This window comes from Scardinius erythrophthalmus, assembly GCF_964197995.2.
Source record: "Scardinius erythrophthalmus genome assembly, chromosome: 22".
Taxonomy (NCBI): Eukaryota; Metazoa; Chordata; class Actinopteri; order Cypriniformes; family Leuciscidae; genus Scardinius; species Scardinius erythrophthalmus.
In genome coordinates this window covers 23186356-23199986 of record NC_138242.1, presented here as the reverse complement: position 1 = coordinate 23199986, position 13631 = coordinate 23186356, and the positions used below count along the sequence as shown (strand labels likewise).

Below are 13631 nucleotides of genomic sequence, written 5' to 3'. Positions count from 1 at the left end.
AATAACACAGTTTATTATTACACTGTAATAAATGTATAATAAGACCATGTATCATTACACTGTAATAAAGGTATAATAAGACAATGTATTATTACACTGTAATAAAGGTATAATTTCACAATGTATTATCGGACTGTAATAAATGTATAATAACACAATGTATTATTACACTGTAATAAAGGTATAATACCACAATGTATTATTACACTGTAATAAAGGTATAATACCACAATGTATTATTACACTGTAATAAAGGTATTATAAGACAATGAATTATTACACTGTAATAAAGGTATAATAACACAGTTTATTATTACACTGTAATAAATGTATAATAAGACCATGTATCATTACACTGTAATAAAGGTATAATTACACAATGTATTATGGCACAGTAATGAAGATATAATTACACAATGTATTATTACACTGTGATAAATGTATAATAGCACAATGTATTATTACATTGTAATAAATGTATAATTACACAATGTATTATTACACTGTAATAAAGGTATAATTTCACAATGTATTATTACACTGTAATAAAGGTATAATTTCACAATGTATTATGGGACTGCAATAAATGTATAATAAGAATGTATTATTACACTGTAATAAAATTATAATAACACAATGTATTATTACATTGTAATAAATGTATAATAACACAATGTATTATTACATTGTAATAAAGGTATAATAACACAATGTATTATTACATTGCAATAAATGTATAATAACACAATGTGTTATTACACTGTAATAAAGGTATAATAGCACAGTGTATTATTACATTGTGGTGGATGCTGCACATTGGTGGTGGTTGAGGAGATTCCCCCTTCCATGAAAAAGCACTTTGAGTACCTAGAAAAGCGCTATACAAATGTAACAAATGATGATTATTATTATTATTATTATTATGAGCTTTTTATAAATGAGCTTTCATTTGACCCAGATATCAACAGTGACATCGATTTTTTAACGGCTCTGTTTCCGAAGTGATTTCCCCCGTTCAATATCTCTGTTGACGTTTCATTAAACTGCTGATATAAAGAGTTTTAAGTCTGGAACCAAGGCAGCCAGCTACGAGATGAATCGTAACCATAAAACATTTGATTCGGACAAAAACGGCAAAAAAAAATAATAATTCAAGACTGTAAACAGAGGACTTCAGTGGTAGCTGCTCGATCGCTCTAGCTGTTTGCGGGTTTCCATGGTAATGTCGCTGTTAAAGGAGAACTCCGGTCAATATAACTCCAGTCGATTGCCGAGTTCACGCGCATAGGTTTAGTTACCTATGATCACGCGCGTGAACTCGGTAATCGACTACTTTGGACTTCAACCGAAAAACAGGATGTAAACAGGTATTTGCGCTGGCTTAAATAACATCATTTTTATACATATCTTTTACATCTACTGCAGTCAGATCCACTCGTGTTCACTCAGAAGGAATCACTGTGCACTTGTAATGACACATCAAGGATGTTAAGAGCCTAAAAGCAGGTTTAGTACTTGCCCCATTGAAGTCAACAGGGTGCAAATTTTAAAAATAGAATAACTCGGTGTAGGTAACACCGATTTTTGTTGTATTGACAGTTGTTGTATTGACAGCACTCCAAATGTACAAAAAAATTAGCTCAATGTTAAAATTGACCAGAGTTCTCCTTTAAAGGGTAACTAAACCCCTGGTCAGAGCTTGACTCCACCCACTGGCAATATTTGAAAAATGCTGGAAAAGTAGGCAGAGCCCAGTGGAGAGGGGGCGTGCATCTGAGACGTATCTCTCTGCAGGCAAGGGCGTGGTTAGCTGGTACCCTCTGACGTCAGAGTGTACCACAACTTCCAATAGGAAAATTCAACTGCAGTAGCCACTGTTCAACCTGAAGAGGGCAGCACTCAGTCGTTTTTACACCATATTTAGTAAAATTAAAATACTTAAACACTAATGTCAAAAACAATACTTGAATCAATGAACAGCACTATTAAAGCCCCAATCTTACAGATCATTAATTAAAAAAAGTTGGTTTAGGGTTTAGTTACCCTTTAAGTGAAAGTTTTCCTTTGATGGCTGTGGGCGGGGTGCTGAACCAGAGAACGCAGAGATTAATGCATTATGATGTCTGATAATTCCATGCAGACTGGTTGTCTCTGTGTAGTCTTGCTAATTATGCAGTCTCATATATGCCATGTTTTTGCCAGGAGATGAAAAATAATTCAAGTGGAAAAACAATATTTGGTGCTGAAGGAGACGGAGCTGAGCTCTGTAAGGGTATGTTGTGGACCTGACGAGGCGGAGCTGCGCTCCGGTGCGCTCCTGCCCAATTTAACCTCTGAGTATATGTGTATTGGAAATGAACAATTTTTGTTGAATGAACAAAAATTACGTGTGATATAAATCTGAGGCTGAATCCGAAGTCATCCCCATACCCTCAAATAGGACTCTTTTGTAGTGGTGTCCGAAACCATAGTGGACGCTATTGAGATGATTCAATCCCACATTGCACTGTACTAACGTGTGTAAATTACTAACGGTTAACCGATGTACGCTCAACGGCTGTCGGAATTCGCTCACTCGTTTTAATTCACTCCTTCATGTGAACAGCAGTAGTGGATTAACGTAGGTAATAGTGAATGAGGCTAAAGGTCCGATTTTGGATTCGTGCGGATGTTGCTTGGTAAACTTCCCGGGCGTCGAGTTTAGCAACGTCTGCTTTACAGCCAATCAGATAGGTCTACTGGGTTAATGTCGTGCAACGTCATGAATATTCATAATTTAGTCGTTACCGTAGTACTGCAAAATAGAGGCGGCGCAAAGGCGGAGCCGAACCGAACCGCCGAGGTTGGTGGACACGGGTGGACGGACAACATCCCTCCCTTTCCCGTCTTTTGTAGTCAAGGAAGAAGAAAGATGGCGCCTACACATATACTGAGATGCTGCCAGAGGGGTTTGGCGTGGATACCGGTGATATTTATTGCCTTAGTTGTGTGCTGGTCGTATTATGCATACGTGGTGGAGCTGTGTATATGTAAGTGCGCTTTATTTTTCACACTAGCTCACGGGCACACGCCTACCGGAAGTCACTGAACTGAAACCTCAATGAATGATTTGTTTACATAAACTGGCGTATTGATTTCAAACTGGAACAAAATAGCAAGACATATGGTTTCAATGTGGTTTGGGGGGCATATATTGTGCGGTTTGGCATCCGGTAGTGTTTGTGGACACTGAGATTATCTTATTTCTTTAATTTACAGTTAATTTTAATGTAAATATTTATGTTAAATAGCCATACAGCAATAGTATTGAATATCACCCCCCCCAGTGTTACAGTAGGAAACCCATAAATATTTCTTCACGCGTCCCTGTTTATTCAGTGTCCAGAGCAGACATCAGACACCAGATTGTTGAGTTTCTTACTGAAATAATAGCACAAATTGTATTTTCAATATGCACAAGCTGCTTATTATAAGTTTATAAGCAGACATGTTCAAAAGTCCCTGATGTAGAGTCAAGCCTCAAGTCTTCTATCACATGTCCAAGTGAAGTGTGTCGCAAATCCATATCTTCAAGAAGCAGAAGTGTGATTGATAAGGCAGATGTGCCATGACATGAGTCACAGTTCTGCTAAAGTTTCTTTCTCTCTTTTTATTTTCTCTGCAGTAACTATTCCCAGCACGGGCGAAAAAAGTGAGTAAAACTTTTATTTGAGGAATAATGTACAATCATGATGTTTAATCACTTTTAAGGTGTCTATAATTCTGTTTCTTGTGCGGTAAATTATCAAAAAATAAATGTACATTTATACATTTGGCTGATGCTTTTATCCAAGGTGATTTGCATTGCATAGATTATATCAGTTCTTGCAAAATAAATTAATACATTTGATGTAAATAAATAAATGTACATAATTTGAGTTGAAATTATTTTACTATATAAATTAGTCGTTGGTCTTAACCAATCAGAATCAAGTATTCCAAAGAGCCTAGTAAAATATTCTTAAATTCACACAGCAAATAACTATTCTGTGTTTTTAGGAGTTACAGATATTTGTATGTATGTTTATAAAAGTACAAAGCCACTTTGGCACAGTTGTCAGGCAATTACGGCTTCATTCGGTCCGTGCTTGTGCTGACTTGCCCGCGCGGGCCCTTCAGCACAGTCAGACTGCATTAGTAATCACAAACGCCTTTAAAGTGACTGATTTATACTCTGGCTGTTTCTGGCAGGCTTCTCTGCAGGCTCATGCAGTCTTGTTGTTAATAACTATACTGTTTGTTCCTTTCAGTCATCTACCTGGTTGTGTTTCACCTGTCATTCATCATGTTTGTGTGGTCGTACTGGAAAACCATCTTTACAAGAGCAGCAAACCCTTCCAAAGAGGTACAGCAAGTATAAAACAAACAGTTGTGTATTTGTTTTGGACAGTTTCTATGGAGAGTGCTTTTTATGTATCATTTTACACACTGCTGTTGTTCAAAATGGAATATGCTGCTGATATATCACACAATGAGCTGATTGTATTGTATTGTGTCTTAGTTCTGTCTACCTAAATCTGAGAAGGAACAGTATGAGAAGGAACAGCGTCCAGAAACTCAGCAGGAGATCCTGAAGAGAGTGGCCACTAGCCTGCCCCTCTACACCCGCACCGGGGCAGGAGGTTAGAGATTGACTTTACACCCTCAAACACGCAGAATATTTAACAAAATATGACCCACTAGCTTCTACCTCAAGGGCATGAGTACTAGATTTTGTCAAACACAGGCTTAGCCTCTTGGTCTTTTCTTTTCTTTCTTTTTTTGAGTGAGATGTGTTTTACATTTTAAATTATGTACTTTAATTATGTAATTGTCAACAGTGATTAACTTTAAACTATCTGCACAAACAGCCTGTTTAAATTTTTAGTTTAGCTGGCAATCAATTTTATAGGCATCCAAGATTACCACCCTAGTTAAGTGTAAATAATGAGTATTTATACATCGATTAATTAATTATGGAACTCTTTAAAGTTTTACCAGGATTTTTGAATTTGTCAAATTTCAAATTAAATTGTCTTGTACAGACTTTATTGTAATCTTTAAAAAAAACTTTGTCTTTCTGTCTGTCTTTCTGTCCGTTCTCATAACTGATTATGCTCACAGTTAATTTCTGTAGAAATACGTCACAACACTGGAGAAAAGTCGTTTGTAACTTCCGGTTCACGCGGACTTTAATACATTTTTACCTTTTGTTATTTTGCCATAAAAAAACAGAAACTGGCATGATTTTTTTTTTCCCTCTTCTTGTAGCTATCCGGTACTGTGACCGCTGCCAGGTCATCAAGCCAGACAGATGTCATCATTGTTCTGCGTGTGACATGTAAGTTACTCTAGAGCCTCATGGTCAGTTCAGAAGGCATTTAGTTTCAATTTGTGTCATTTTAGCGACTTCTATCTTCTAAACGCTTGTTCTTGTTTCTGAAAGGTGCGTACTAAAGATGGATCATCACTGTCCGTGGTGAGTGAGATACAAGTTGTTGACACTGAAATTTTAAATAGTAGGTAACATCTCTCTTTCCCTCCATTATCCACAGGGTAAATAACTGTGTGGGTTTCTCCAACTACAAGTTCTTCATCCTGTTCCTGACCTACTCGCTTGTTTACTGCTTATTCATCGCAGCCTCTGTCCTCCAATACTTCATAAAGTTCTGGACAGTGAGTAGATCGCTCACCTTTCATCATACTCATTCGTGTACCTTTCTTCCTTGTACGTAAAAGTTTTGATTGTCATATTGTGTCATATGTGGTTCATCATGCGTTACACGTGTGGATAGATATGTGATCTCGGCGGTTTCCTCCATGTGCTAGTCATGCATCAGTTTATTTCCCATCTACCAACCTTGTCCACTCTGTCATACTACTGTTGTGCTGTCCTTTCCTTTCCATTTCATCTGCTTGTTTTACTTGCACTACTCAGGTTAAAATCATAAAAAGAAATTAATACTTATATTTAGCAAAGATGCGTTAAATTGATCAAAAGTGACATTGAAGACATTTAAAATGTTACAAAAGATTTATATTTCAAATAAATACTGTTCTTTTGAACTATCTGTTCATCAAAATCCTAAAAAAAAAAGTATCACGGTTAATATTAAGCAGCACAGCTGTTTTCAACATTGATAATTAAGAAATGTTTCTTTAGCAGCAAATCAGCATATTAGAATGATTTCTGAAGGATCATGTGACACTGAAAAGAGTAATGATGCTGAAAATTCAGCTTTGCCATCACAGGAATAAATAACATTTTAAAATAGATTAAAATAGAAAATTTATTTTAAATTTCACAATATTACTGTATTCAAGTAAATGCAGCCTTGTTGAGCATAAGAGACTTCTTTTATAAACATAACAAAAAAATCCTACTAATGTCAAACTTTTGAGCAGTAGTGTATGTTTCGACAAGCACTTGTTTGCTGCTTTAAACCCTTCTTCTCGTCAGCTTTTGCTCTCCTGCTGTGTTCTTCCTGTGTCTAACAGTCTGTCTCTGTTTGCAATAAGCTTTGCCGGAGGAAATCGGCAGAGAATTGTCCAAAGGTAATCCCTCACAGTGTTTAGTAAACGTGTCATTGAGTTACGTTGACTGTTTTTTGTCGTTTTATCCCTGTGACTCTAACGTACCCGTCAGGTTGTGTCGGAGTGACATGTTGCCCATGTCTTGCTCGTTGTTGATCTCTGTCTCACAGCTCTCCTTTCTCTCTCCCCCCTCTCTCAGAGTGACCTGCCAGAGTCTCACGCCAAATTCCATGTCTTGTTTCTCTTTTTTGTGGCGGCCATGTTCTGCATCAGCATTCTTTCACTCTTCACTTACCACTTGTGGCTTGTGGGAAAAAACAGGTCCACCATAGGTAACACACCTGACCATACTCACTTCTCTGTATCTTTGTCTACATGTACTGTGTAGATAGGTTCAGGTTTCTAACAAAGCTGTCATGCATGTGGACAATTTGCTCACTGTAGTTACCATAGCAACAACAGTAGGCCTGCTGTGCACAAGCAAAACCTTGTTCAGATTTATTTCGGTAAACTGGTCCTTCAAATTTCCATGTGTTGACCAAATCAATCAAGCAGTCTTTGAAGCAATTTCCTGCTTGTTTTCCCATCAGCCCCTGTAATTTACAGCATAAATCCACTCAGTCAGCTTCAGTCACAAGAGCTCAATGATTTCATGTTGTGGTTTTTCATGTATTTACTTGCGTTCAAAAGTTTGGAATCGGTAAGATTTTTTAAAAGGTTTTTGAAAGAAGTGTCATGTTCACCAAGGCTGCATTAATTGATCAAAAATACAGTAAGAACCGTAATATTGTGAAATATTATTACAATTTAATAGAACTGTTTTCTATCTTAATATATTTTCAAATGTAATTTAATCCTGTGATGCAAAGCTGAATTTTCAGCATCATTACTCCAGTCTTCAGTGTCACATGATCTAATATGAGGATTTGGTTCTTATTATCTTATTATTATCAGTGTTGAAAACAGTTGTGCTGTCTTTTTTGGTGAAAACTGTGATACGTTTTATTCAGGATTCCTTGATAAATATAAAGTTCAAAAGAAAAGCCTTTATTTGAAATAAAAATCTTATGTAACATTTTACCATCACATTTGTTGCATCCTTGCTAATTTAAAAGTAGTCATTTTTTCTTCTTTTTTTTTTTAAACCTTACTGACCCCAAACTTTTGAACGGCATTTTAAACCTTTTTTGGATTGTTCTTTATGTTCAGAAGCGTTCAGAGCCCCGGTCTTCAGAAACGGCCCTGATAAAAGTGGATTTTCCCTGGGCTTCAGCAAGAACATTGCTCAGGTGTTTGGGGACCAGAAGAAGTACTGGCTACTTCCTGTCTTTACCAGGTGAATTTGAATATTAATGTTTTTTTTTAAGTGCTGCTTGCTAGGGCAATATTTTGGCTCATACATATGGTTCATGGTTTTGAAAAGCACCCCAAGTATTACATTTTGGTGCTTTCTGTTTTTCTTTTCCACTTGGGTACTACAGTACAGTGCTACCACATAGCAACACGCTACTAACCACTCTGAATACCTTAGTAACCACATAGCAATGCCCTGGTAACCACTTACAACACCATAGCGTTATACATTACCATTGAGAAGTTTGGGGTTAGTAAGAATTGTTTGTTGTTGTTGATGTTTTTTTCTTTTGAAAGAAGTACATTTATTCAGCAAAGACAGATTAAATTGATCTAAAGTGACAGTTAAGACATTTATAATGTTACAAAAGATTTCTATTTCAAGTAAAGTTTTTTTGAACTTTATTTTCATCAAAGAATCCTGAATAAAATATGTATCACGCTGTCCACAAAATATTAAGCAGGGTAGCTGTTTTGAACAATAATAATAAAAAATGTTTCCTGAGCACCAAATTAGCATATTAGAATAATTTCTGAAGGATAATGTGACACTGAAGACTGGAGTAATGATGCTGAAAATAAATTACATTCAAATAGAACATTTTTGTTTTAAATTGCCGTAATATTTCACAATATTACTGTTTTTACTGTATTTTTGATCAAATAAATGCAGCATTGGTGAGCATAAGACTTTTCAAAAACCTTCTTACCAAAGTGTCCTTAAAGGGGGGGTGAAATGCTCATTTTCACTCAATCTCCTGTTAATCTTGAGTACCTATAGAGTAATATTGCATCCTTCATATCTCCAAAAAGTCTTTTGTTTTATTATATTTTTAATTGAAAGATAGGCTGTACCGAGTCTTTCCGGAAAAAAACGAGCGGCTGGGGGCGGGCCGTGTGGGCGAAGCTTAGCTGTGCTAACGCGCCGAGACAACACACAGAGACATTTGTTCAACAGTTTTACTCACCGTTCCAACGCACGACCGCGAACCTTTATCATTGTGACTGCTCGATCCTTTAGTATTAGACGATCTGCAAATTCTTCGATCTGGGCTTTGTTTATAAAACAATCATTGTCGAAATGCAGGGAACAACAGTCTTACACAACTCCGTTTATGCTCAGGAAAACAAACTCCATCCACGGGTGCCTTAACGCCGGGTTCTTTGGGAATCTGTGCAGGGTTGTCTTGCCCTGGCAACCAAAAACACACTTCTTTGGTGACATTGACTTCCCAAAAGCCGGGCAGGGCGCTTTGATGGCGAACTGCTTTCACTCTCTTGCTCTGGTTTACGAGTGCGCGCGCGCCCGCGATCTTACCGGAGAAGTGCCCTTAGGACCCATATAAGGAAATTCCGCTCTATCTTACGTAAGACAGAGCCATACTCGAAAAAAACTTTCCGAAACTTGTGACAAACCGGAAGGAGTATTTTTGGAACAAAAATACTCCTTCAAACGTACAACTTAGTTTTTGAAACTTTGTCCATGTTTAGCATGGGAATCCAACTCTTTACCAGTGTAAAAAACTCAGTATGCATGAAATAGCATTTCACCCCCCCTTTAAAATCTAGTTCAATAATTGTAATATTTGACTTGTAGAAATGAGATAAAGTATGTTTTTCTTCTGTTATAGTCAAGGAGACGGCCTTTCTTTTCCTACACGGTTGGTTACTGTTGATCCAGAGCAGCCCATTGAATGTCCCCAGCCTGGCGGGTTGGATAAAGGGTGAGGTGACGTTTCCGCTCTCACCATTGAGTGGCAGTGTTTGTGGAAAACCAACCAAAAAGAGATGAATACAATAGCGGTAACTCTGTGTTGTTCATTCCCACAGTGCTGTAGAAGGACCCGCTGAGCAAACCAGCCCTCTCAGTGAATCCCAAAACCGTCTGTTAGGCAACGATTACCACAGTGAAGAAGATCACAAAGAGATAGATTTCATAAAGCCTGGTACGTTAATTTTTTTTTACTCCATTCTAGCTGGCCTAAATGGAAAAATTGTTGAGAATATCCTTCATCTTGCCTTTCAGAGGAAAGTGAGGCCATCACTATCTCTATTGAGAGCGAGTCATAGCTAGGTAAGGTTTTTTCACACTAAGCATTGCTATATAATAAATGCAATATATACTACACTACATTTTAAAAGTTTAGTGTCAAGGCCCGTTTAAACAAAGATGATATAACTATAATGATAAAGATATAGTTATAAAAATGATTCTAAATATAAAAGAATAGCAGAGTTCACACCACAACTATAACGGCACCGAGAAATGTCGTCGTTGGAATCACTTGCAGAACAATTTTTTTTTTTTTTTTTGATGAATGATAAAAAACAATTAGAATCCGCCCTATTTTAAGAGCTTGGACATTTAAAAGCATATGTTCTGAATAAACAGAACAATATCATACATAGGTGTGGATGCTTATATAGATATCTTTATAGTTCTCATTCTTGGTGCAAACGGGCCTTTAATAAAAAAAATTTAACAAAATATATACTTTTATTCAACAAGTATGCATCAAATTGATCACAAATAAAAGTAAAGACTTATAATTGTATGTTATTTCTGTTTCAAATAAACACTGTTCTTTTCAACTTTCTATTCATCAGAGAATCCTGAACAAAAATGTATCACAGTTTACACAACAATTGATAATAATAAGAAATGTTACTTGATTTCTGAAGGATCATGTGACACTGAAGACTGAAGTAATGATACTTTGCCTTCACAGGAATAAATGACATTTTAAAATATATTACAATAGAAACCGATTGTAATTATATTTCACAATTTTAATTTTTTACTGTATTTTTGATCTAATAAATGTAGCCTTGTTGAGCATAACTGATGTCATTTCCTTCCCTAGGACTGAAACTGGTGAGGGGTGAGTCCTCAGCGGTTTCGTGCCTTTGACTCCCAGTACTTTTGTGGAGAATCACAGCCATCAAAGCTGATGCCTTAAACAGTGCTTTTTCTCTGAAAGCTCCTTAACACTTTCCATTTCCCATCGCTTACGGAGCATCCCAAATCTGTGCTGTACATCATGTCTATAAAATGACTCCCAGCCCCCGTTCAACTATAGTAGCTGCACTCTTTTAACAAAGATTTGCACGCATGTCTTTTTCGCATCCATCGTTTTTTGCACAGTAAACCGTTTTGTTGCTCAGGCCTGCAAAGACCCAACAAGACATGAACTGATACAGGCGAGACAGATTTTTGAAACGGTTCCCCAAGTGTTTACCAGGAAATGCACCACATCTGGTACTTTACACCACAACTGCTGTTTACGTGAAGGGAAGGTAAAAAAAAAAAAAGTTCTGGATCCGAACCAAGTGAACGGTCTGACTGAGCTCATCTGGAATCCCTTCAGAGTTAATGGACACGATGGCTCATTCGCACTTTTAAATTCATTACTAAAGAGTTTTTTTGTTTTTGGAATATACTTTTTTTTTAACTTCATTGACGTTCGTCTAAGATATAAACGCACACGTGTTCACAAAGTGCGACAGAGTGCGACCAGGCAGAGGACGCCTGCAAAAGACCCTTTTTGTGTATTCTTAAGCTGCTCCAATTGTATGGTGACTATTTTCTTTTGCCAGTCTTGAGATGATTCTGGTGTGAAATGTTGTGCACACGTCGGCCACTTTACGTATGCCAAATAAAGGGCTTATTACCAGAGCTCTGAACTCTACAGGAGTGTTTACAAAATGTCAGTAATACCTCTCTGCTCTTGCAGTGTAGCCAGTGTCACTTTGGAAACCAAATGAAAATCTTTGTAGGTTCCTCCTGCAGTATCAGAACTGGCCAGCAGGCGGCATTTACACTGTAAATATTACAGTGAAGATATTGTAAAGATATTGTATCGCGCGGTCAGTGGTCTTTGGTATTGTATCACCAGATTTTTGTCCTCAATCCTCGATTAAAGGGTTAGTTCACCCAAAAAAGAAAATTGTTATTAATTACTCACCCTCATGTCGTTCCAAACCTGTAAGACCTTTGTTGATCTTCGGAACACAAATTAAGAAATTTTTGATGAAATCCAAAAGCTTTATGACCCCCTGTTGACAGCAACATCATAAACACTTTCAAGGCCCAGAAAGGTAGCAAAGACATCGTTAAAATAGTCCATGTGACTACAGTGGTCTGATAGAAGCGCTGCACTGTTTACAACGTGCACAGTGTCAGAATGACACGGAAGGGAAGAAATTGTTGAGTAAAGTGGTTATTTTTGTGTTTTTTTGCGCACAAAAAGTATTCTCATCGCTTCATAACATTAAGGTTGAACCAATGCAGTCACATAGACTATTTTAACAATGTCTTTACTACCTTTCTGGGCCTTTAAAGTGGTTATGATGTTGCTGTCTATAGGGGGTCAGAAAGCTATCGGATTTCATCAAAAATATCTTAATTTGTGTTCCGAAGATCAACAAAGGAAGTACCCACGACACGAGGGTGAGTAATTAATGACAGAAATTTCATTTTTGTGTGAACTAACCCTTTAAATGATGTTTTTACCTTTTTTCCTTATACCTTATATTTTATACATAAGCTTTGTGAATAGCTCTTCTTCAGATTCAAAATGCAAATTTTTTTAGCCATTTTTGCAAAGCGTTAAAAGTGAAACGTTCTCTTACTCTATTTATATTTGTCGCAAGTTAGCATTTGTTAACTTTGATCCAGCGTGGAATAATAATTGTGCCCGTCGGCTGTGACTGTGGTGTGAGCTAACGTGAAACTGATGTGTGGAAATCCAGATGTGTTTTATGTATCGCAGTATTGCTTCATTTGTGTTCTGACACATCTTAAGAAATAACAAATCATGACATTCATGCGAACACGCATTAGAGTGCCACTGTTCTGGAGTGTTTGTTGTTAATGAGGGTAAATAAACCAGTAAAAAGAGATTTTCTATGCCCACAGCATTTTTGGAACGATGTACTGTCTCAAATCTGGAATGGCTTCTAAGTATTACCAGATGAAGGGTTTCTTTGACTGTTTATCTGCTGAGAAAATCTAAGTTTGTCATCACTTTTACCATCAGTGACCACACATTGAAGATTGCTGCTGGTTATGAAGTTTTATGTGAAATAAATGGTGTAGCTGTTTTGTGATCTTAAGGAATGCATATAGTGGTACAGAATGGGTTTAGAGATTGTTTTTGTCTTTTAAACAGCTTTATGAATTACACAGCCTTGATGAAATTAAAAAAGATGTTTTTTATGGTGTATCTCAGTTCTGTTTCAAAGCATGGCACCAAAACAAATTTTTATTTTATTTACAGAAAAAAAAAAGTGTTGTCTTTCATTACATTTTATACTTTATTAATAAGTTAAAAGTAAACATGAAGCCATATTGAAATTAATATAGAATATTTGTTGGTGTCTTTGTATCATTTTTTTTTTTATTTCTGTTACAATCAGATAAAAAACTGAAGCATGGTGCTTCAATGCATGGCAAACACAGCTACATATTTGATCTACTGATGTGAAAGTCTGGATTACATGTTTTAAAATGCATATGGTACAGATAATGTAAAAAGAAATACATATTTTTTAATTTTGTGAACAAAGTACATACTTATATGTAACAAGTAACAATAAATGTCAATTTTTAAAAAACAAAACTGGTTGTGTTTCTGTAACATTAATACTCTACAGGTTTGACTTGAGTTCCATAGAAAAATTCCATTAATCTGATAGATAAAACGATGGAAGTTTATGAGATGTCC

The 13631-nt window shown here is 36.5% G+C and overlaps 1 protein-coding gene across 1 annotated transcript; it reads left to right on the top strand.

The window, feature by feature from the left end:
- The first annotated feature begins 2835 nt into the window (after positions 1 to 2835).
- Positions 2836 to 13526, top strand: zdhhc20b (zDHHC palmitoyltransferase 20b). The gene is made up of 13 exons (XM_081353338.1): positions 2836 to 3029; positions 3665 to 3691; positions 4290 to 4384; positions 4541 to 4661; positions 5290 to 5359; positions 5465 to 5497; positions 5574 to 5694; positions 6752 to 6884; positions 7762 to 7888; positions 9537 to 9629; positions 9736 to 9851; positions 9932 to 9979; positions 10770 to 13526. The coding sequence occupies exons 1-12, from the start codon at positions 2912 to 2914 to the stop codon at positions 9973 to 9975; spliced, it is 1098 nt and encodes a 365-aa protein (XP_081209464.1). The 5' UTR covers positions 2836 to 2911; the 3' UTR covers positions 9976 to 9979; positions 10770 to 13526.
- The last annotated feature ends 105 nt before the right edge of the window (positions 13527 to 13631 follow it).